Source organism: Odontesthes bonariensis, chromosome 4 (genome assembly GCF_027942865.1).
Source record: "Odontesthes bonariensis isolate fOdoBon6 chromosome 4, fOdoBon6.hap1, whole genome shotgun sequence".
Lineage (NCBI taxonomy): Eukaryota > Metazoa > Chordata > Actinopteri > Atheriniformes > Atherinopsidae > Odontesthes > Odontesthes bonariensis.
This window is the reverse complement of record NC_134509.1, coordinates 17,056,246-17,079,025: the sequence shown is the minus strand read 5'-3', so window position 1 is coordinate 17,079,025 and position 22,780 is coordinate 17,056,246. Positions and strand designations below refer to the sequence as shown.

General features: G+C 40.9%; 1 protein-coding gene across 9 annotated transcripts in view; it reads right to left on the bottom strand.

The window, feature by feature from the left end:
• sorbs2a (sorbin and SH3 domain containing 2a) overlaps positions 1-22,780 on the bottom strand; it is a 60,738-nt gene that overhangs the window by 28,573 nt on the left and 9,385 nt on the right. For 3 of the 9 annotated variants that reach the window (XM_075463237.1, XM_075463243.1, XM_075463245.1), the window contains exons 1-5: positions 18,985-19,420; positions 13,513-13,686; positions 3,463-3,518; positions 298-324; positions 45-169 (exon numbers count right to left, since the gene is read on the bottom strand). In XM_075463237.1, the coding sequence (XP_075319352.1) occupies positions 45-169; positions 298-324; positions 3,463-3,472 (162 nt within the window). In that variant the 5' untranslated portion in view covers positions 3,473-3,518; positions 13,513-13,686; positions 18,985-19,420. Of the gene's footprint in view, positions 1-44; positions 170-297; positions 325-3,462; positions 3,519-13,512; positions 13,687-18,984; positions 19,425-22,780 lie in introns of those variants that run through there. The other 6 variants (XM_075463239.1, XM_075463244.1, XM_075463242.1 and 3 more) reach the window with 6 other exon arrangements.

The window sequence follows — 22,780 nt, the reverse complement described above, 5'->3', positions numbered from 1 at the left end:
CCTAACTGGCAGCATCTGTCATTCTAAGGTGCGGTATATTTCACCTGTGTGGGTGACTTTTTGTCCTGCAGGTTGGGTCTGACACTTCGGAAGCCTTTGGCGGCGAGAGATGAGCTGTTGGCATCTCCATTCTTAAGGCCGTCAGTTGCACTCCGTGACCGCCAAGAATCTAGAAAATAATTCACTGACGTTACCGTCATGTTCAGCAGTGTTATGTGATTTCCCATCATATGTTTCATGTTCCTTTTTTCACGTATATATTCCTAAGATTCTCCACGAGAAAGACAAGACTCTTACCCAAGTCTGACGAGTGAGAATCACTCCCTGGAGAACAGAAATCACAAAGTGATCATCAGCAATTACCTAACGTATTGTTCATTTAATCCCATATCCCATCCCTAAACACTAAAAGATTATAATAAGCTGTTATCTAAGTGAGAAAGATACAATAAGATGACACAAAGGTAGGAAGAGAGAGATAAAGGAAATGGCAAAAAGAAAAAAATGATTCTTCATGAGTTCAACGGTAAGGTAGATATTCCTAAACTGGCAGTTGCTCGCGGGAGCATCTTCGTCTTAATTTTGATCTAATAATCTAAATCTAATAATTTGATTTGAAATTTTAGCCTCCCAGTCAGTCTTTGAGGATGGGGACATGAAATCGAATTTCATGCAAATTTCATGCAGGCGGTAACGAACATGGAACAGTACAAACACAGGCTTCAAAGAGGAGAGAGATCCTGCGTAGACCGCTATAACTGAAGAAAGAACAATCTTAAACGATTGCCCAAACAGTCCCATAATTCAACCTTAAAAAAGTTTAAAGAGAGGTTCAAAGAGAGCGCATCACAATCACCTTTAATTCCAGAAAGTAGCTTATCAAGGTTACTGGATATAGCTTTTCTTTTCTTTTTTCTCAAACAAATGGAATACAAATTAAAAAAATGAGGAGTTGAAGTATATCTAATTCTTACGATAATACTAGAAGTATCTCAGCTTAATGTCTACCTTCATACAGCTGGAGAGAGATCCTGCTTGTTGTTTATCAATTTCTATGAATTAATGACCTGATGATGAAAATCTTGACCTAAGTGCGGCACACTTAACGCCTCAGAGAGAATGTATATATCCCATATTCTGTGACTCTGCTTGCATAAAGTTCAATGAACCTCCTCATTTCATTTCTTCAGCTGGCAAGAGAGCTGTGGAACATTTTACCGGTCACACAACAGAAAGAAAAGAAAATAGACAGTAAAAGTCAGATGAAGCGGAAGGGTGGAATAAACTACACGAACACTTTGAGAAAGGGGAGGCGGAGTTGAGCTCAAAAGGAAAGTGAAGCATGACTGACGGTTGATTTACAGAGCAAAACAGGGCCAAGAAAGAAAATATTACATATGAACAAATATACAATGAATTTATGAGGGGAAAAAAAACAAATAGCATCTGCAATGGAAACACTGCTTAAGCGTACTGAAGCAGCCACAGCCTATTTAAAAGTATTTCAAATGTTCATTCATGACGAAGCCCAAACAGGACTTTCATTAAGACTTACCTCGTGCTCTCCCCCAGAGCTTATCCCGGTCTATACTTGGACTATGTTTTAGGTAGTCCATTAAGCATTCTTATTCCAACGTGTATCAATTTGCATGTTTGTGAGTGTTAGTACCTGTGGCTAGATTTGGTGAGCTCTGGACCCTCTTCATGGGAGAGAGTATGAGTGACAAGGCCACACTTTTGCGAGCACATCCTCCGCTATCTGAGAAATCACGGCCAGGCGGGTGATCATCGAGGCAGAAGCAGAAGCACACATGCACATGCATGCGCACCATGACACAAACACGCACATACACACAAATGCGTCGAGCCATAGAAATAAGGCAAAAAACGTTAGAGGCAAAGCGCATGCGTTCAGAGTGCATGTTATCTACTGCAGCACAACAACTGACAGACGGATTTGTCTAAAAAAAAAAAAAAAAAAAAAAAAAAGAAATCTAAATTATGGAATTGCTTTTTTTTTTTTTTTTTTTTTTTTTTTTTTTTTTTTTAAATCAAAGGATGTTTTAAAGGGATAGTTCGCTATTTTCTCTCCCTTTGTATCACTCTGTGATTGCCACCTGCTGACAGCCGCACCTGTTACGGTGTTTACTGCTCGGAAGCAGGGGACTGCTCGGTCTGCACAGCACGCAGTGATACGAAGGTAGAGAGAAAATAGCGCCAAGCAATTCTGAGGTCCGACTTTTTCTGGATGAACAATTTTGTGTTGCAAATGTATTACTCTTTTGAACGCATATTGTTTTGAGAAGCAAAACGCTTTAATTTTGTGGCCCCAGCCAACTAGCCGGACTACCTTCATCAACGCCAAAACGAGGCCGGAACTCGACTTACAGCGCGCAGCGGGGGGTAAGAAAATGTTCACAAATAATTTTGCTAGTATGGGATGTCATACAGCTTCATGTCAAAAGAGGTGAACTATCCCTTTAATATGTTGCATTTTTATCAGATTACACATACCAATTTAGGTTAGAAGATCAAACTAATTAACACATTATAACAGATGTTGCAGGACAAATGTGACAATTGAAGTTAATATTGTCAATAGTTCGGAAAGTTGGGAAATTATGGCCAAATATTCCTGTTAAATGACATGCTGTCACACTTTTGGAAACTCTCCATTAACAGTACAGCTAATACATTCTCAACTGGACAATTTTAGTAAATAAACCCGGAATGTCGAGACCTGTAGCAAAATCTAAGGCCTGTACTTCCCAGTTTAAGAAGCTGGGGATTAAATTGGTGGCGGTTTCAAACCTGTAAATCTGACATGTTTCCATTAATGATAATAAAAAAAAAGCTCTTGTTGTATTACTGACAGCCTTTCAACAAACAGAAAAAGCTATTTTTAATTTTGTCTTTCACACTGTAAAAACAGGCAAGTGAGCAGAATGAGTCATGCCACCACAGCTGCTCACACAGATGGTGTTGCATGTTGTGTGGAAAGACTCATTAACAGAGAACTCATTATCGGTTCTCTAGCTGAAATACACACTACTGCTCAGTGTGGCAAGTTTGGGAAACAACTTTAGAAATATATTCACACGGAAATGCAGAACTGGTTTAAAGGAGCAGGCTTACTGTACGTGATGCTTTAAGTCGTAATATTCTCGGTCCGAAATAGACCAAGATCAAAGTGATAACGGCGGGTCAGAATTATATTTAAAGACTAATGCTTTTGTCAGAGGACACGCACCACACATAGAGGCTGATTCATGGGTGACCCAAAATGTGGAGATTTTTATTTTTTTTTTTAATTACCACAGGTAAACAACAGTTATCACCAAAGATTAGGAGCAAAAATTAAAAGATGGTTGCTATCATTCTTTGACAAACAAAAACAGTGTGTGTCAAGAGGGTGGATGGACAAGATAGAATAACTCATTCCGGTGTTTGTTGTGTCCATACCTGTATTCATATTGAAGAGCACTTCTTACTGATCTACTGCAGGGGGACACACTTTCCTGCAAAACAACAAAAAAAAGCCCTTCAGAGGCAGGCTCTCACGATTTACTTTCAAAACTAAAACACTACAGTCTTCCTGTCATGAAATAAAAGCCAGCTTAAATGAAATCATCCCCTTTGTAACATGTAAATGAATTAAGTCACCAAAAAAAAAAACACCAAACCAGAAAACTAAATGAATTTCACAGAAAAACAAACAAAAAAAAGTTCTTCAGTTCTTTTAGTGTGCATACACAGTAAAACACTAGAAAGTGAACTTCTTGAGGCTGGCACAACAATAAGTAGACTTCAAAGTCAAATGATCAACTTTGCTCAAATGTGCAGACATTCAGTTGCTTTGGCCACGGCTGTAGAAAAGAAAAGAGGTGCCGCAGCTCCTAAAATCATGGACGTTTTAAAAAGTCATTACTTGGTCCAGAATGCGCATCACTCCAGTGAAGAAGTCCCACAAAAGGTAGAGGGTGCATGCTTTGCAACATGGACGTAAAATTTCTGATCTGCTCCTTCAGAGTAACATATCCAGGATTACACCGGCTGTGGCCAACGCAATCGGTCCTCTTTTATTCTCACTGTGCTCTTTCTGCATTTCTCTCTGCCCCTGTAGAGTCTGAGAGCCAGATAAAACAGCATTGGAGTCCAGAAGCCATCCATCCATTTTCTATACCCGCTTTATCCAACTCAGGGTTGCAGGGGGAGCTGCAGTCTATCCCAGCAGCTATTAGGTTAGAGGCAGGGTACACCCCGGACAGGTTGCCACTCCATCACAGGGCCAACACAGAGACAAATAACCATGAATCATCAATTAACTTAACATGCATGGCTTTGGACTGTGGGAGGAATACCCAAGACTACCCACACATGCATGGGGAGAGCACGCGAAGTCCACACAAAGGAAACCAGCCGATATTCAAACAGGGAACCTTCCTGCTGTGAGACAACGGTGTTAACCATCTCACCACTTTTCTTGCAGCCATGTCTCAGTGAAACACAACATACTGTATTCACAGTTTTTTCTTCCCTCACCTCATTAGTGCTCTAAGCATGTCCATTATATTTGCCAGTGATCTCAAATTTCCCATGATGATTGAGGCAAGAAATGGTATTAACTTCCTCACCAGAGCTACTGCAACTGGCTGCTACTGGTGCAGCGCTATTCTGAAACAACACAAGAACCGTATTAACCATTACCGGGCTCCTTCGGTGGCATACTGACAAATGATCTAAGGACGCTGTGGCACTTGTCCACTTGGTGCAGAAATAGCTTGCCTCAGCAGGTGCTCTGCAGCAGATCTACTAGCTCAACTTCTTTGCGTTGAATATTGATATATATTTTTTTACATTCTATTTCAGTTCAGCGTCAGTACAGCTGCTCACACGAAACTAAAGGCTGAAAATAAAATCAACACATTTTGTCAGTCATGTTGAAAAGGTGTTTATGCCACAGCCTGAAGCCTCAAAATACAAATATTGTAAGATAACTTCTGTCAGTTAAATGGGAGATACAGAATAAAGACCTCTGCAAGGTCTCTAAAGCACACAAATGACACGTAAATTATCTAAATGACATTGATAAATTATACACACAGCCATGTTTATTTAACTACACCCATGTGTGATGCCTGTCTCCTCCTATATGGAGCCCTTTTCTTGGAACTGGTGCAACAGGAGACATGATTTATATGAATGGGGCAAACATCAAAAGACAAAGTATAGACTGCTGCATCGCCTGGTGAGTACATGTACTTATGTGTCATCATGAGACTTAAAGCTTATGACAGATACAACAAGTGATAAACTACAGTGGCTGCCATAGGGATCATACATGTCTGGTATGTAAAAATCTATGACGCATTGCCAACTTTGACTCACTCACACGCTGACTGTTGAGAAGTTTTTGGAATGGGTTGCACAGAAGACGTTTGAATGTTTGTGGACAACGACCCGTCAGCTAATCTTACACATTATCACTGGGATCAATTACAATCCCCTCCCCCAAAAGTGAGGTACAGCGACTGTAACAACAAGTGCATGTGAATGATTTAAAATGATCAAAATCTTGACCAGAAAATTTTTGTTTGACTGGGTGGGTGGATTGTCTAGGTTGTACATTACAAGGCTTAATGTTTATTATTTTACAACAGTTTCAATATTCATCTATATCCAGTTGTGCATATTTAAATATTAAGCTTTTTGAAAAAAAAAAAAAAAATGTATTAACACACAATTCAGCTATTTTAATCTAAACATTGATGTTGCACTCCAATTGAAGTCCATGCAATCCCACATTGTGTTTACACATTAGTGTGTATTTTCCATTCTCCAATTGACTTATAGTAAAAGCTACGCGATGACAACAGTTAATACCCTGAGCCCACTAGAAGCATGTATTTCCAGGCATTTGCTTCAACACCATAACAGCTTTGGGACTGATTTCACATTGACAAGACCTGATGATGATACCCATCACTGGTGCTTGTTATGGAAAAGCTATGCAATCACATTCTTGCATGAACGTGTGGACTGTCTTCCTATTTGGTTCTGGCGATGAGTGGGATAAATGGATGGCATAACGTTAACATGTGTTTGACCCTAATGACAACTTGCGTGAATCGTATCAGCTCCATACTCAGTGCGCTGCAGTGCAATGCTGAAAAACTGATCAATTCCGTAAACATTTACATTCGCGAAAAATACAGCAGCTATAATATAATAAAGTGTTTTATCCCATTTTACTTTTTGACCGCGTTTTCAAGTCGATACTATGCCTTCAGCCACTTGCTGTTTAGTTTGTTCCTGTACACAGTGTCATCAGGTGAGAATGGCAAAACCTATGAGAATTTTATAGTGCACAACCAGATTAATCACAAATACAATAAAAACGTTTTGCCCGTTTATGCAGCTTAGGTAGATTTGAAGTGGGTCACATGGCAGGGCTCTGCTTTAGAAAAGCAGCGGCACGAGAAACACATGTATTACTTTTGTAATAACCATTCTTAATTGGTGTGTAACCCATTACTATACATACAAGCATACGCTACTAATGTTCCAAATGTTCTTTATGCAGTTTAAAAATATATTAGATTGTGTTCAACTGAAAACACAATCTTCACTGAGACCTTTCAAAATAACATATTTTAGACCCGTCATGGTAATAATATGATACAGTGAAACCATGATATTTTTGTTCAGGGTTATACCATCAGAATCTTATAGTGGCCAATGGCCTGGTGAGGAATGAATCGCACTACTTGTAGGACTGCATGAAGACAGGCATCGTGGGATACCCTCTGTCCCTCAAGACCTAATCGTGACCCTCTTACAGTAGGTTCTCATAAATCTGTCCCTTCGAAACAAACTGCACACAAACACACACACGCACACACAGCTATGTATGCCTGACTTCAGGTGACATGCACTGCCTTACACACGTATCTTCAACTCAAAATTTTAGGATTTACAATCTGAGGGTTCGCTTCTGACCCAATACGACAGACGAGTTCCTTTAATGAGACTCTGTAAACAGATTTAGGTCCCCACAACACGAGCAATACCCACTCATACTCATCCACACCGGCTCTCACACACATGGGGGTAAATCATGGCTCTGGCGTCGCAGGCTGTCTGCGTTCAAATGATGGTCAGATTATAAGCAGCATCATGTTTCCTGGGGACAGATCAGCGGCGACACAGCAGCTGTGACCATAGTGTAATGTTATTGCATGACACTGGAAGAAAATGCTCTAGGCTTTTTTAGCTTTGACCAACCTCTCCAGACAGAGCTCCCTTCAAACACAGATTTTGCAGCCCTCCCTGAAGTCTGTAGTATATTGTTTGCAGTGCAAGCAATTTAACATGCATATCACGGCGTGGGATAAAACCGCTTTCATTAATATTCAGCGAATGCTTCTCCAAAATGCTTACTGTATTATTTATAGGGGAAGTAGAGGGAATAAGTGTTGAGAGAGCTCATGCTTACCATTCTGCCATTTCCAATAATTGAATAAGTGAAGTGTCAATTCCAATAATTGGATAATAAACAAAGATTCCCGAGTCTCCATGTGCTGTTTCAATCCTGGTCTTCATTTTGCAAGTCAAAGCAGGTTTCTGTGAAGCCATTTTATTTTCTTATGCTGTCGTGGTTTATCCAATGCCTGCAATCTAGGCATTGGTAAGGCCACTCTGGAGACTAGTGTGTATATAATTACTGGCTGTAAAAGTTGTGGGACTGCAAATACACAAGTCAGATGTATAGGCCAAAGAAATCTGCGATGTCCAACATCACGCCCATCAAGTCTCATTAGCCTGTGAAACCACTTATAAGTGGAGTAAAAGGTTATATCACTGAATAGATGAGACCTTGCAGTCACCGTGGTAACCATAAAAAAGTTTTAAAAAAATGAAAAACATTTGAAAATAATTTCTTTTGTGGATTTGAAAGAATCTCTCGTTGGTGCAAATTCCTCTATGGGAAATATGTAACAGTTTAAAATATAAAGCTAGACCACGAGAGACAGAGGTTAAAGCATATCTCAGAAGGGAACAAGCCACTCACTTGGCCTGCAGTAACTAAAAGAAAAATAACACAAACAGCAACAAAACCTAATATTCCCTTAAAACAATGCTAGCCAGGATGTCATTAGTCACTGCAGACCGCTTTGGCATAGACAAAACAAGTGTCTGAAAACAAATAGCACCTCCAGTCTGAGCACTTCGACTTCTTAACTTCCTGTTCTGTGAGACAGGAAAAAGCAACTGGTGGAGGCTCCTGCCATGCTAACAGCTTCTCAGGAGGGCAACAAGTACGGGAAATGCTTGAAATCACTATGCATCTTTTACTTTGTCTCCGTCTGTGTTGGGAGGTTAGTCTTACTGTCAAAGACGGTACATACAGTAAGTTTCACTCCTAATACCGTACTGGGGAAGGAGTGAACATGGAAATTCCTAATTCTAAGTGAGGAAGGCATTCGTTCTTCACTTGCAAACATCCCCGGTACGTCTTATCTTGTCTACCAAAAAAAAAAAAGAAATATATATTTATAAACATATATAAATGTAGATTTTAAGGGCAAAATGGAGTCAAGCAATGACAATACCCCCCCCCCCCCCTTTTTTTTTTTTGTAGTTTTTCACAGTAGAAAAGGAAAAAGTAAATACTGGTTCCATCAGATCTGAGTTTAGGAGCACATAGAGATTCCACCAGCTTCAGGATAATCCCTAATGTTTCCAGGTGCACTCGGGATGTCAGACACAATTGGCAAAGCTGGACAAAAAAATAAAACACTAAACAGAACACACATTTTTTTCCTGGAATCCATCTGTCGAATGCCATTTTGGACGATGGAATTTGGCTCAGAGCGGTCGAAAGATTCTCAGAAAGCATTTGACTGATACAGAAAAACAGAGAAACTTTTAATGATGAAAAGTTTCAGGGTCAGTGTTTAAATATGACTAACGTAATGTGACATCCTTTTTTTTTTTTTTTTTTTAATCTATTAAGAGAGTAGTAGACAGTGATCAGTCATTGGTGATAAAGGCCTTAAAGGTGAGACTGAGAGAAAGTCACAAGATGTCAACAGATTAAGCTCATTAGCAAATCTGTTTAAAGTCTTTAAAGACCTAGAAGTCATCAGACATGTTTTTGTCAGGATTTCAGCATAGAAAAGCTTTTAGAAACTCAAAACATTGCAAAAATTACAGAAATAATAATGGACACTCTGTGCCATGTTCAGAGTGAACTGTACAAAAGACGCTACACATTATCTACTGTGAAAATCATGTAAAACAACGACTTGGCTGTATGATCCCAGCAATTTGTAAACTCTGACTAAAGGGGTCAGTAAGAACAAAGCATTTTCTAACGAGGAGAGAAAAAAAAAAAAAAAGTCCCTGGAGATGCAACATAAATGTAAGTCAAAACATGTCGAGCCTGAAACCAAATTGACAGGAGACAGCAACGCGTCCAAAAAAGGCAGAATTTAGAAGTGCTTCATTCTTTAATCACTGAATGGGATCCAAGTTATTTTAGTGATGCATTTTTGTGGTAAAAATGTGGGGAGAGCTGGGTTGTGGTGGGGAAAAAAAACAAACGCTTTGGGAATCAAGAGTCTAGCATTAGGGAATAACACATTGTGCTTTATATGGATGCTATATTTTACAGGACAGACATATTTATGTCTATACCGGCTAAACAAGCAAACATCTATAATCCTGAGAAGAACAATAACTGCTTCACCTCGGGTTTGGTATTACATATTTCTACAATGAACTTGTTTTTGTAGAATCTTTCTGTAATCAAGAAAATGGAGTAAACTGTTTGTTTTTTTCCTATGTTTTAATCTTGGCATCTCGACCAAACCAGTAGGAGAGAGGCACGATTCCTGCTAATATGCTGTTACGTCCCGACAATGTAACATAAGAGCGTTCACACAATTCTAGTTATTGTTTGAGCTTTTGAGGCAAAATGGAGTTTTTACATCCTTTATTCGCTATCGTTTTAGTACACTGCAAGGGTGTCGTAGTTTTATAACCCGTCGGCCTGCAGAACCAAAAACCATCAATCAAAACATTGTTTGAAAACCTCTCTTTGACACAAGTACAAAGATATTTGTTGGTGGATGCAGGATATTTCACAAGGAATGCTTTATCAGTGCCATGTAACTGTTCTACCAGCACATTATTACCACTAGTTGAACAACAGCCTCTTCCAACAAAGTCTCTGTTATCAGCCTTGTTTGTTCAACCTTGCCACTCATTAGCAGGCCCCCCTCTGGCTGTATGAATGGATAGGGGAGGTCAACATGCTGACCCCGCATGCCCACTCATTGCCCATACTGAAAACAACAGAGGGCCGTGTGTTCTGCAGATTGCATCACAACCCCATTAACGAGCAGAGCCAGTGGCCTGAGAGCACTAATGCAATTATGTAACACAAGCCCTGGTGCTGTGAGTCGGGGCTATGAGAGAGGAAAAATGAATAGGATGTGACAATTTGTGGGTTTGTCATCTTACCACTGTTACGTAGAACTTAAGATGCATTCAGCCTATTCTGTTTGGATGTGCATGGAGGGGGAATAGCAAGATTTGAAATTGTAAAAAAACAACAAAAAAACATACACGCTGAAGAGATTAAACAATGGCAAATGCAACGTTAATAGCATTTCATTGAAGATAGTGTAACTGGTATTGGCATATTCTCTTATATAAGCTGTCTGCTGCAAGCAATCTGGTGTCGCAATGGATGCGACACAACAAATAAACATCCTTGTAGCTGCCAACGTTTCATGTCTCCTTCGTGTAATGAAGACCAGCGATTACAAATGACAACCAGCCAGTATGAACTCAGTTCAAGGGAAGTAACAGGACAAGCAAATGGATAGACAATGCAAGAGCTGACTGTCAAAACTATTTCAAAGAATAAGCGTGAGCTTTTCCTGACTTGGCATTTTGACAGAGTGTTATTGCTGTGCTCTGGTTTTGGCTTCGGCTTGCTCAAATGGTTGAGTGAAGGGAAAACAACTGCTGGTCAACAAGGAATCTCAAACACTTTCAATTTAAAATATGTTGTTAAAGATGTGATGCTGTCGGCTGAGGACAAACCTTACCGCCGCATTTTATGCTCACAGAAAAGTGTGCTCTGAATCCATAAAAGCAACAAATTAAGCCCTCAGAGTGCTTCTGGGATAATGAGCTTTTCTGAGCACTTCACCCATGACCAGCAGGAATTTATGGGAGGTACATGTACTAACTACCACCTAAAGCAGACACTAGAAAGAATCTCAGATTGCGGTATAGTTGACACATTTTCATAAAGAGCAGCGGTGAGTGTAAATAATGAAATAAAATCAATGCTTCAAATAAAGAATTCATGACATTACACACAGTTTTCTTTCCCTGACTGGATTTAATCTTGACCTTGATATCTAGAAATGCAGCTATATGTGGCAAGTTTGTCTTAAATTTGCTTTTTCACACATTTAGAAAGTAAACACTCTTATCTGGAGGATAAGGGGGGTAAGATAACAGTTCCAAACAAATTCATCCTAAAACTGCTTTTCACACTAAGTTCCTTCTAAACAGAAGTTACTATCAATAACACTCAGGTAGCTTAAAAAAAACAAGAAAATACCCTAAACAGACAATTACCATCCCAATGTATTTTGTTCAAGAGCTCATTAAAGGCAGCGTACTGGTCACTTATATTTATTTCAAACCCGTTTTCCTTCTGAGCTTAAGGCTGCACTAAAGCAGACTGGCTATCAGGGGTAGCTAAGATTACATTCTCCATACATAGTCTGGATTCCCCAGGTACCAGCGTGAAGTGCCAAGCATGAAGATAAGAAGAACTTGATTAGGAGAGGTGCTATGTTTACTGCCATTAGACAAGACCCCATCTCCAGTCAGGTGCTCAACAACTTTATCTAAATCCATCAGCAGAATCTTCATATAATTTGGTTACGTCACACATAAAGATGTCCTGATTTATACAATTTCTTTATCTTAAAATTCGACACAGGGTTAAAGAAAGAGATATGACAGTGTGTACGTGTCTATTTTGATGAAACTCGGAGAGCTCTCCTACTCCGTCACTATTGGCTCTATTGAAATGGGACCCTATTTTTCTGCTAAAGCATCTTATGAATGGGTTTGAAATATTTCATATCAGCTTTTAAACAATAGCCAGCATCAGTGAGGTATAGGCAAGAGTGTCTACAATATTTAGGCTATGCATAAATGAATAGAATTTGTCCAAGCCTGACTATTTCAGAGTCTCTCAAACTCACCTTTGACTGGCCAGCACATCTTAATCTCACGACTTTATCGAACAGTTTTAAAAAGCGACGCCGAGTTCTGCAAACAAATACGCCATTTGTGGGATTTAATCGAACCATTTGATAAATGATGAAAATACCATGAAGAAACTGGGATGACCCGTGACCTTTGGAGGACACGTCCGTTGTGTCTCTGCATGTTGAATCCAGGGTGAAAGCAAAGCACGAGGACCGCGCTACGGACCGAGTCTGAGAAACACCCTTACTGTGTTCCCGAGGGGTCAAGGTGACATTCCACTACACCTCTGAGACTGGCCTAATGGAGGGATTGGTGCAAGGCTTTTGTTGAATGGGAAATAAGAGACCGTGAAAAAGGGGTGTAACAAGAGACGGAAGTAAGTAAAAGCGACACAGGAGGAAAATGAGATTCTGGGGCATAATTATGGGCAGGTAGGAGGTCAAAGGAGAGAATACAAGGTGTTCAACCGGGGATTGTTTTGTTTTTTTCTTCCTTCTTTTGATCTATTTTTAGTTAGAAATCTTATTTTGCATTTTGTGGACATTCATTTCGATGGCCTCTCTATATGTTAAAATGTCAGAAATGTGTAAAGAGATGGTTTCAACTTTCAAAAAATTGTAATTCGAGCAATTTGCCCGATGCCGTTTCTGAGGTGACCGCGGAAGGAACCACTGTTTTTATTTGACACCATTTCCCTTGCCCAATTTCACAAAAAAAACACCAAAAAATTCCACTCTTGGTCTGTAATTGTGGCCTGGCACAACAGATAAATACAATTCTCTATTGGTACACGGGTTGTAAAATCTATTCAGATCTCTTAATTTGCGTTCTCGTTCAAGCATCGCGTGTTCATAACAAGTAAATATAGACACATGACAACTGAGTAGAGAGCACTATAATATCTGCGTGTATTCAGGAGAGACAAATAAAGCAACACTTTAAATATATCTGATTCTAATGAAAATACTTTGGTATGGATGAGGAGGGTCAGTCGAATGTGTACGGGTAAATTCATAAATATAAAATATATTTTCTACAGTGTTTCGGCATGAAAATGAACATACGCACCGTGGAAATGCAGTCGTTCAGTATGAGCATATACTGCAGTATTTAACCTCTCAAACAACAAAAGGTACTAAAGGTGCAAACCATTGAGCAAAGAAAAAAAAAAAAAAAAAAAAGAAAATAATTTTTTTTAACTCTTACCGTCATAAAACCGAAAGACTGGGGACTTGCTAAATAAAGATGAGCTGTGAGTCCGAGTTCCCGTCCTCATTCACTTCTTCTTTTCTGATGTTTTTCCTTCTCCTTCCCTCTGCTCAGGAAAAGCGTCCCCTTCCAGACTCCCTCTTTAGTCCCAGATCTCACCCCGTTTGATGACTGGGAAGCACAGAGACAACAGACAGGGAGAAAGTTAGAAAGAGCCAAAGAGAGGGAGTGACAGGGAAAGAGAGTTCCCCGTTTGGGTGAAGCAGTGATCAGATACGGCTATTTTCAGACTCAGGCATGCTCGTCTATGAGACTGGAAAGTTATCCCCCAGTGTAGATGGGTGGGGGCAAAGTGACAGGGCTGACTATCTCTATTTTACCACACGCACACATGTTTGCGTGCATGCATACCGCACCGTATGTGCGCACACATGCATCCTAAGAGACTATGTTGGACCACATGTTCACAAACAGCACATAGACAAACAATGTCACATACAGATATAGTTGTTTCATACATCTAAATCAGGTAAGGACAATTTTGACAATTTAGGACAGCACAAGCAGGAGACCTGGGATGCATGTCGGAGAGCTTTCACACTCCCGTCTCTCCTCCCGGGTTTTAATGTTACAGAGCGGCCGGGTGTAAAGTGGCCTTCTCCCACACGGAACCTGACAGGAATGTCAAACTGTTCACACGTGGGATTTTCTTTCACTTTCTGTTACTGGCGGTTTGACTGCCAGTCAAGAAGGCTCCCTCAGATATGTGCAAATGAACTCTCATACACATGACAGACACACTTTTTCTCTTCATACCCCCATCATAAAACACGGACTGTCAGCGTCGCATCAGGCTGTAAATGCAAATAAAAATTATGTGTCAACTCACCTGTGTCAGTGCAGATTACCCTGCTGTGTAATCCATATGGGAATGTATATTTGGCAATGACCACACACACAGGCTGAATATACACAGGAGAGAGGTCAGCCAGAAGCACCTCTAGACCCCAGACTCCCTGCTATTCCCAGAATGATGATGTAACTACTGCTATTAGCCTCTCATATTTAGAGTCTGGTTACCTAAAACCAGCCAGGCAGCTACTGTGCAATATGCTATTTGGACAACGTCCATCTACTCCCTTAAACTCACATTCAACAATAAACAACAGAGCCACACAAAACAGTAACTGACAAAGTGCTGCACAGTAGGGGGCACGAAGAGTCTTTCAGTTACAACAAAAGGAAATGTATTAATTTATGGTAACGAGGCTCCGTTAATCCAGAGTGGGGAGGTACTTTCAGAACAAAAACAACTGGCATGTTTAATACTACCAACGTCTCTTTGTTTAGATTTACCTTTCGTCAATGACTCACAGAGCACGCATCATCTAACTTCACTGACAAACCAAAAGCTACTAGCTTGTGGTTTGGTCTATAGGCCCTCTGTTGTAAGTCTATAAAACAGTGAAGTCAGAGACAAGTAACCTGGCATATAATCATGCAGGTAAAACACTAAACTCCTTCACAACTGCAGCTAAGTCGTGAGTGGTCGACAGCTTTGAAATCAAACTTAAATGTCCTGTATCAAAACTGCGTGGATCACCCTTCATCGGGTCAGCAATGAAGTGGTGATGTAAAAATCCCAGTTACACGAGTACAAATTACTCCAATATCGAGCAACATTCTGGAAACCATAAACATCAAACGCCTCAGTCTCAGAGCTCGGGGTCTCCAAAGAGCATTGTAATGATCAGTGTGTCAACAGCTATGACCAAACAGCAGCTGGCCCCCAGAAACCTCTGGTCACGTGCCAAGGATCAGTGAGGTATGGTGAAAAGCTGACAACTGACAGGTGCTAATGATGAAACGTTGGGGCCAAAATCAGGGCAGTATCAGGGGACCAATAAAGTCCTGTGCTGAAGACTCGACTTAAGTCCCATTACAGACATTATCAACCAGAGGCTTTATCCTGTAACCTACATGACACTTGGTACAGCCAGCGCAGATCGACATCAGGATAGGAAAGAAACTGTTTCTGATGTTTGATGAATGGGTTTCTTTTTTTTTTTTTTATTTGGATCCCATCCATTTAAACTTCATTCTGACTTGGATAGGCAGGAATTACTCTAAAAAAAACAATTAAAACCCAACACGAGCTCAGGAATGATCTCATTAAAGCACCACAGCAAACTATTTTTATAGCGACTGACACAAACTCACAGTCAAACACACCGTCACTTTGACCTATGAGCCACTCCGGCCTACAGTATTCGCGTCGACATGGTCTCACCCGTACAGTTTCAACACCTAATTCATTATCAGCTTCTCCTGGCCCCGCCATTCCCAGTTAAGTAAGTGGCAGGATATATAAAGCAGAGGAGCTGTGCATAGAGTAGGCGACACTTAAAAATACTTAAACCTGGGACAAGATCAAAAAAAAAAAAAGAACACTATACCCACAGAGACGGTGCCAGCACTCTCTTGCTCTAGATGTACACACCTTCAAGTGGATTATGAGATTGCAATATAAACATGTTATGTGCTGACAACTTTGAAATATATTCTTCCCAGAGCAGATTTACCACAGCAGCAATAAAATGTCATGCTGCGTGTGTTTTCTATTTCAAAAGAAACGATGAAAACCATCACGGTGAGCGTGTGTTGTTTCTTCAGTCGTCATCATTTGCAAGCACCTCTCAGCAAAAACTTGACGAACATCATCAACAAAAGTGCAACGCACAACATCACCGCTCACACACTCGGAGCGATCAACATTTCCCCCTGCGTATCAGGACAGACCGTTACTTTCTCTTCTGTGTGGTGCGGCTAACAAACCTAAAGAATGAACTAATTATTTTTAAAATCTAATGATGTAACTTGTTTTTGTCCTTACAGGGATTAAATCAAATAAACTCCTCACCAGAGCACCAGGATCTCGGACCATTCGCCCAATCAAAACAAAAAAAGTCGAAACCTAATTTCCTGCCCTCCAGCAGCTTGTAAAGCCAGACCAACGTTGACTTTGGTCTTTTAGCTCTTTGCGTTGGACACTTTTTTTTTTTACTGAATAAATGAAGTAAAAGTAAATGCAGACCGACTGGAATAAGGGGTGTTTCCTCTTGGGATGACTGCTAATTACTGTTGTAATAATATCCATACACAAAAATCTGCATATATCACAAGAGTTTTCTGTTTGGAGTCCGTTTTGACCAATCACATTTCAACAGAGTTTGGCTGCATGTTTGTATGGAGCCACGGTGCAGAGGAAGCGAGGTGTTACATGGAGCAAAAATAGACTCTTGCAACCATTGACTGTTGATTGAGAATTTCATGAGCTTTTTATTCGAACAAACACGAGCAAACACTAAGTCTTATCCGCTGGCGACACCTCACGGCACAAACCTTTTCCATAGACCTCCAGAAGCTGTCAGCTGACAACAGGCCATGTGTTGCCGGACTGTTTCAGCATTAACACACAAAAGAACCACACCTCATATGAAATATTCATCAGACACCATTCCATACGTGCATCCATTCTAAGAAATACATTACTGGACGAAGAGTTCATCTTCAAACACTGAGAATGAAATTGTCCTCGCTAAGCCTTTGTTCGTTTACGATGCATTTGTTTTATGACAAACGGCTCAGCGATTTAGTTAAAAAGTTACCCTCACCGCAAAGAATGGTAAGGGCTAAAGGTCACTGAAAAAAGTCAAAGCGAGCATGTCCTGCAGGCAGTGCCTTTTATTAGTCAGACTTAAAATTAGGCAAGATTTTTTTTTTTTTACAACGCCCCCCATGAGCCATGACATCATCCCCTGATGAAGGGCAGAGAAAAGGGGGAGATAAATGGGGCAAACACAGCAGCCAGAGGGACAATGAAAAAAGAGAAGGTGCCGTGTCAAAGGAAGACATACAAGGGGAAAATCAAAAGGAATGTGTTTGAGAGACAAGAGAGAAAAAAAAACAATTCACTAAGAGAGTAGCATCCTGAAACATTGTGGACTTTTAGGAGAAGATGTATCACTTTCACCCTGATGGCCTGCCTTGGCCCCCCCTCCTCCTTCTCCCTCCACCTTACATGCAGAAAACATTGTCTCTCTCCCAGTAGCTCTAAACTGGCAGGTTCAACTGTGTTAACACTTACATACTTCATGGCGCACTGACCATCAATCACGTCAGAATCTGTGATCGCTCATTAAGTGTGTATATTTAAGTCTTTATGAGAGGATTATTGGTGCGGCAGCCCCCGGCGAGACAGATAGCAGCCAACTGTTGCTCATGACATTGCATCCCGCTGCGTTGCTTCCTCTCTGCCAGACACAAGTATGCAGCCACCGAAACTCATAAACTACTTCATTGAAACAGTGCATACACACTAAACGCGGCACATTCACAGGGCAGGTAGGCCTCACTGGGAGTGGTATGAGGTTCCAGGAGTGATAGTGTTACACACTGTGCCGCCTGGACACCTCCCAGCCCCCACCCTGTTAACCCCGGCATTCAAATGGGTCTTACAGATACCATCCGTTGCTGATGGCCTTCAAATCTTTTCCTCATTACATCATCCGTTCACATCAGTTAACAGAAAGAAACAAAGAGAATTTGTTTTTTGTTTTTATCTCAGAGCAGGGAACTACAGTTCAGAAAAGCAAAGGCAACAGATAAACGTTCTATCAAAATATGGCCAAAGCTGAAAGCCTTGGAGAGATGAGCTGATTTAGAGCTATAATGACTTTACATTGCTCCTGTGCGGTATCAGGAGCATCAGTGGTGTTAGTGTTGTGAAAACAAGCTTCACTGCCCAGGACAAGACTCAGAACACTCCTTTTTTTCTTTAACTGGAATAAAACCCCAAATAAAACTTTATATCCCTATTCTATATAGTCATATATATATATATATATATATACAAAAAAAAAGATAGAAGAAAATACAATAGATTTATTTTTCACAGATAGAAAAACTGCACAGTGCTGAACTGCAACACTGTGCAGGTCTATGCTAACAATAGAGATTATCCCCTGCATTTGGGATGTGGGTTAAACGTGGACCTTTATGTTCATCTTTACTATTATCTGGCGTCTCGAAGTCAGGCTGGGTTTCTTTACTGATAACGCTCAGCAATTACATTTACCGAGCTTTAAAGCCTGTAGTTTCAGCATTTACCATCTTCCGAGTCCTGACCGCATCTTCCCCTGATGCACAGGGAACAGCAGTCCGCTGGAATGCACATTTATGGAAACAGGCGAGCAAACAGCATCCCGAATGAGCTGATTCAATCGCCCGTGTCCCTCCGGCAACAACTATAGGACAACTGCTTCTTGAAATGACTTTAAAAGGCACCTTAAAAAAGGGCCATTTAACTGTTCAAATGCCATGAAATTCAGCCGCGGGTCAGGTCGCTTGCAGCTGCTAAGAGCGGTGCGGGGGGGAGTTAACAACACTGCTGTTTCTGTTGGTATTTACCTTAAAACGACTGTCGCCTCACTCCACAAATTCTGCAAGATATCGCCAGAAGATATCAGCCTCCTCCATGTGAAACGGCCGGAGTTCTCACTTCAAATTGTGCAGGGTGTAACACACACCCAGCGAGCTAAAGCGGCTCGGGCAGCTACTGGGGCGTCCGTGAGATGAAACCGTACACCTGTTTTTTCCACGCGCATGGATGTCGCCGGTGTCGGTGAGCTAAGTAAAGGTAGCTCCCTCTCCCGGAGGGGTCACTGGGCCTGGGATAGCAATGCGGTGAAGCTGTCCTAAGCGCTTTTTTTTTTTTTTTTTTTCACGAGACAAGCCTCCAACCAGAAGACGGCGCGGCGGCACAATTACACCGCATGCCTTCCCTGACTACATGCGGCAGTCGCACCGCTGTCCCGACCCTGTCGCGCCTACAGCCGTCGCGTCAGTCCAGAAATGGACAGAATCTTCCGTTTCCGTTTTGTTATTAGTGAATGATGCCGTGACTTCGTGCGCAAAATGGCCTCTGTTATTTTCATTCAGCAACCGACGACCGCGAGCTTCTCATTGGGTCGCCGTGTCACCATGGCAACGGCCGCGGTTCAATCAGTGCTTGCAGGGCCACGGGCCTGTGTACAGCTCACTAACAGGAAAGTGCCACTTTGTCTTCTGTTTGCAGCAGGAAAACACAAGGGCTGACCTCATATATGAAGTGCTGATTGTTTTTGGGAGGCTATAGACTGTGTCTACCTTTTTGAACAGGCTCAAAAAATTCTAACAAGAGATATCTCATGCTGGGCAAGAGGTATCTCTCATCACCTTTATGAGTTATTCCCTGGCAGCACATCATGTAGTGTCATATTTCAAAAGAGGTGTTGAGCTATTGTTCAATGACAGCTAAGTTAACCCCTTAACCCCAATTTATAGGTGAAAGTTTTGCAGAATCCTTGTAAGAATTGGGACAAACCATTACCAGGAGCAAAAGTACAAAAGCATGTTTTTTTTTACACATTACCCAGTTAGGTGAAGAAGAATGTAAGCTACAGCTGAACAGGGGCCAACTTGGCAGTTTGGAATTTAGGTGAAACAATGATTATTTTCAAGTACATGCTCTAAATATTTTGTTTGTTAACAGTGATGCTTGAAAGTTATTTTTGTTGCAAGGGTTAGCAGCACTGTCGCCCACACAGTTCTTGGGTTGAACCCCAGTTAGGGTATGTTTGTGTGGAATTTTGCGTGCTGTCACTGTGCCTGTGAGTCACTTTCTTTCCTCATTTTATAGATGTGGATGTTAGGTTAACTGGCGATTCCAAACTGGCCTTCTATCGTGCCTCTCACCCTTTAGCACCTGGGATAGGCTCCAGCCCCATGCAACCCTGAACAGGATAAAAACAGGTGTAGCGAATCAATGAATGAGTCTATTCTGCAGTGTAGACTTTGTAGGAGAATAAGGTGTCAAGTTCTGTATCCAACAACTCAAATATGTGGATGGGTTTCTGGAAAGTATCAATTCCTGTGATGAATCTTCAGAGCAATGTTGCAGTGTTAACACTAGGAGTGCTAATTTTCATGATGTGGAAGTCTTCAAATGTGACGAATTCATATTAATACTGATATGGTGCTGGTTTACCACACTTTGTTTCAAGTGAATCTGACTTTTTTGCTTTGGGTCAGCGGCCCTCGCTGGGTGAATGCCAAATCTGAAGGAAGTGTTAGTCTCTTTGAGTGTTGCCCTACAATAAAACTCTATTTGATTTCATTTAGTTTTCATTAAGCAAACCAGCTTACCCTTATCTTGATTTTTGATGGTTGAACTGTGGAATTGTCCTCCTGCGTATACTGTAAATATTGAATTATTTACAGTCTTTTTACAGTCTGGACCCAGTGCCTTATAGTCAAGGCGAGGTTTTCAATAGTGATCCCAGAAAACATCATCTTTATACATATAGCACATTCATTTCTTATGAGATTAAATCTATTATGATCCATTACATGCCTTGTTTAACCATCTCTTTGCCTGCCATCTATTTACTTTTTTTCTGATGCAAAGTCTCAGTGCAACATCAGAGACATAAATATACAGACTTAGAGTGAGTGTAATGTATTTTGAAAGTGCAAGCAAGCAGGCTGTTTCTCATAAATAAGAAATGGCAGTTTGAAATGGTCTGGTGAGTTCATACAAAATCACACACATAGCCTAAATATTGACTGCGATACTCTGATAAAACAGCCTGTCAGCATCACATGCTGTCTTTTGTAAATATCTAACAAATACAGCCATTTCTACTACAACTGTGTATCATCTACTGTCACATTGAATGCGCTAAGGAATAGTGCAGCGCTTTCAGACTGGTGATTAAAGGTTTATGATGTTTAAATCATGAACTGTATTTAAGGATGGGCCATATTTTTATATGCAGTATGTGGCTTACATCAAATTAATCAATTAATTCAATTAATTTAAAGTCAGTTGACTTAGTGTAGTGTAAATTAATGGCCATGCACTGCTGTTTAATACTGCAAGCTGTTGAAAATTCTTGCTGTGGTTAATTATTGTGTCATTTTACATATACATAACAATGACATCAACTACAAAGGTCCATTCGACAGTGTTCAAAGCCACAGTGGTAAATTCTTGATAGCGTAGCCACACAGAGCCCTTTCCTCTGTCAACATTAGAGGTGTACGAATTTAGACCGTTATTGATAGTTGACCTTTGTGAGGTGTCAGCGAGACCACATCTATGAGCGTGTACGTGTGCATACATGTTTTTGTGGATGTGCACGTATTCATGCATGTGCATGGTCTTTTTATCACCAGTTCTTACGAGGCAGAATACACGGCCCTTACTGAATGTTGTCAAGAGTATGCCTTTTTATAGATGGCATGTTATCTACAGACGTACTATCGGCCATGCATTTTGAGAGCCAGGGCAGATGATGATGTTATGTTGTGTCTGATATGCAGAGATCCATGGGTAATACCGGCGCAGACATACAGAGAGCAGAGCACAGGACCACGTGTATGAACTTTACAGGGAAAATAACCAGGCCTCCTGGACGATGGAACTACGTATAGTCACAGGAATCTCCTCTGAGAGTCAAGAATGAGCTGGAAGCATTTATAGCAGAGGCGTACACCATTGTACATCATTCATATAGTGGAGTCAAGTGTTGACAAGCTGAAAGCCGTCCTTGGATACAAGATATATACTGAATCTGACCCTGGTACTAACGTGACAACATTACAGTTCACACGGAGCATCTGTTTCTAAACCTTAATCCAGGTGTAATAATGCAGCAATATTTCCCTGGGTGGCATCCACTTCATACCTGCAATTATCTAACGGCCAAGCCCTATCAAAGCACACTCCTAGAATAGCCCACTATAAAGGACAGGAGCCTGCCACATGGATCTTGTGAGAAAATAACTCTTTTATCTTAGCAGTAGCACTCTGTCACATCTTTCCACTGATGCTATCCAAAGAGATCCACATTTGGAACAGCTGATACTGAGGTCCACTCATCTGGCCAATGTTAAAGTAGCACAGTGGTGCTGAATGCGTGGGTGGCATTTGAGTACAGGAGGACATTGTCAGGCAATGACTTCATGGTACTCCCACTTCCATTCGAGACATGCTTTGATGTCTAAGAGCTTACCAGGTGAAATGTCTACGCAAATCTGTGAGAGGCTGCTGATGTTGGATCTGACAGCACCTCTCAGCTTAGCATTTAGCAATTATTTCAGTTTTATATCTCCTGTTTCCTGTCATTGTTGCTTTGTTTTCTTCTGTTTTGATTTCCATTTG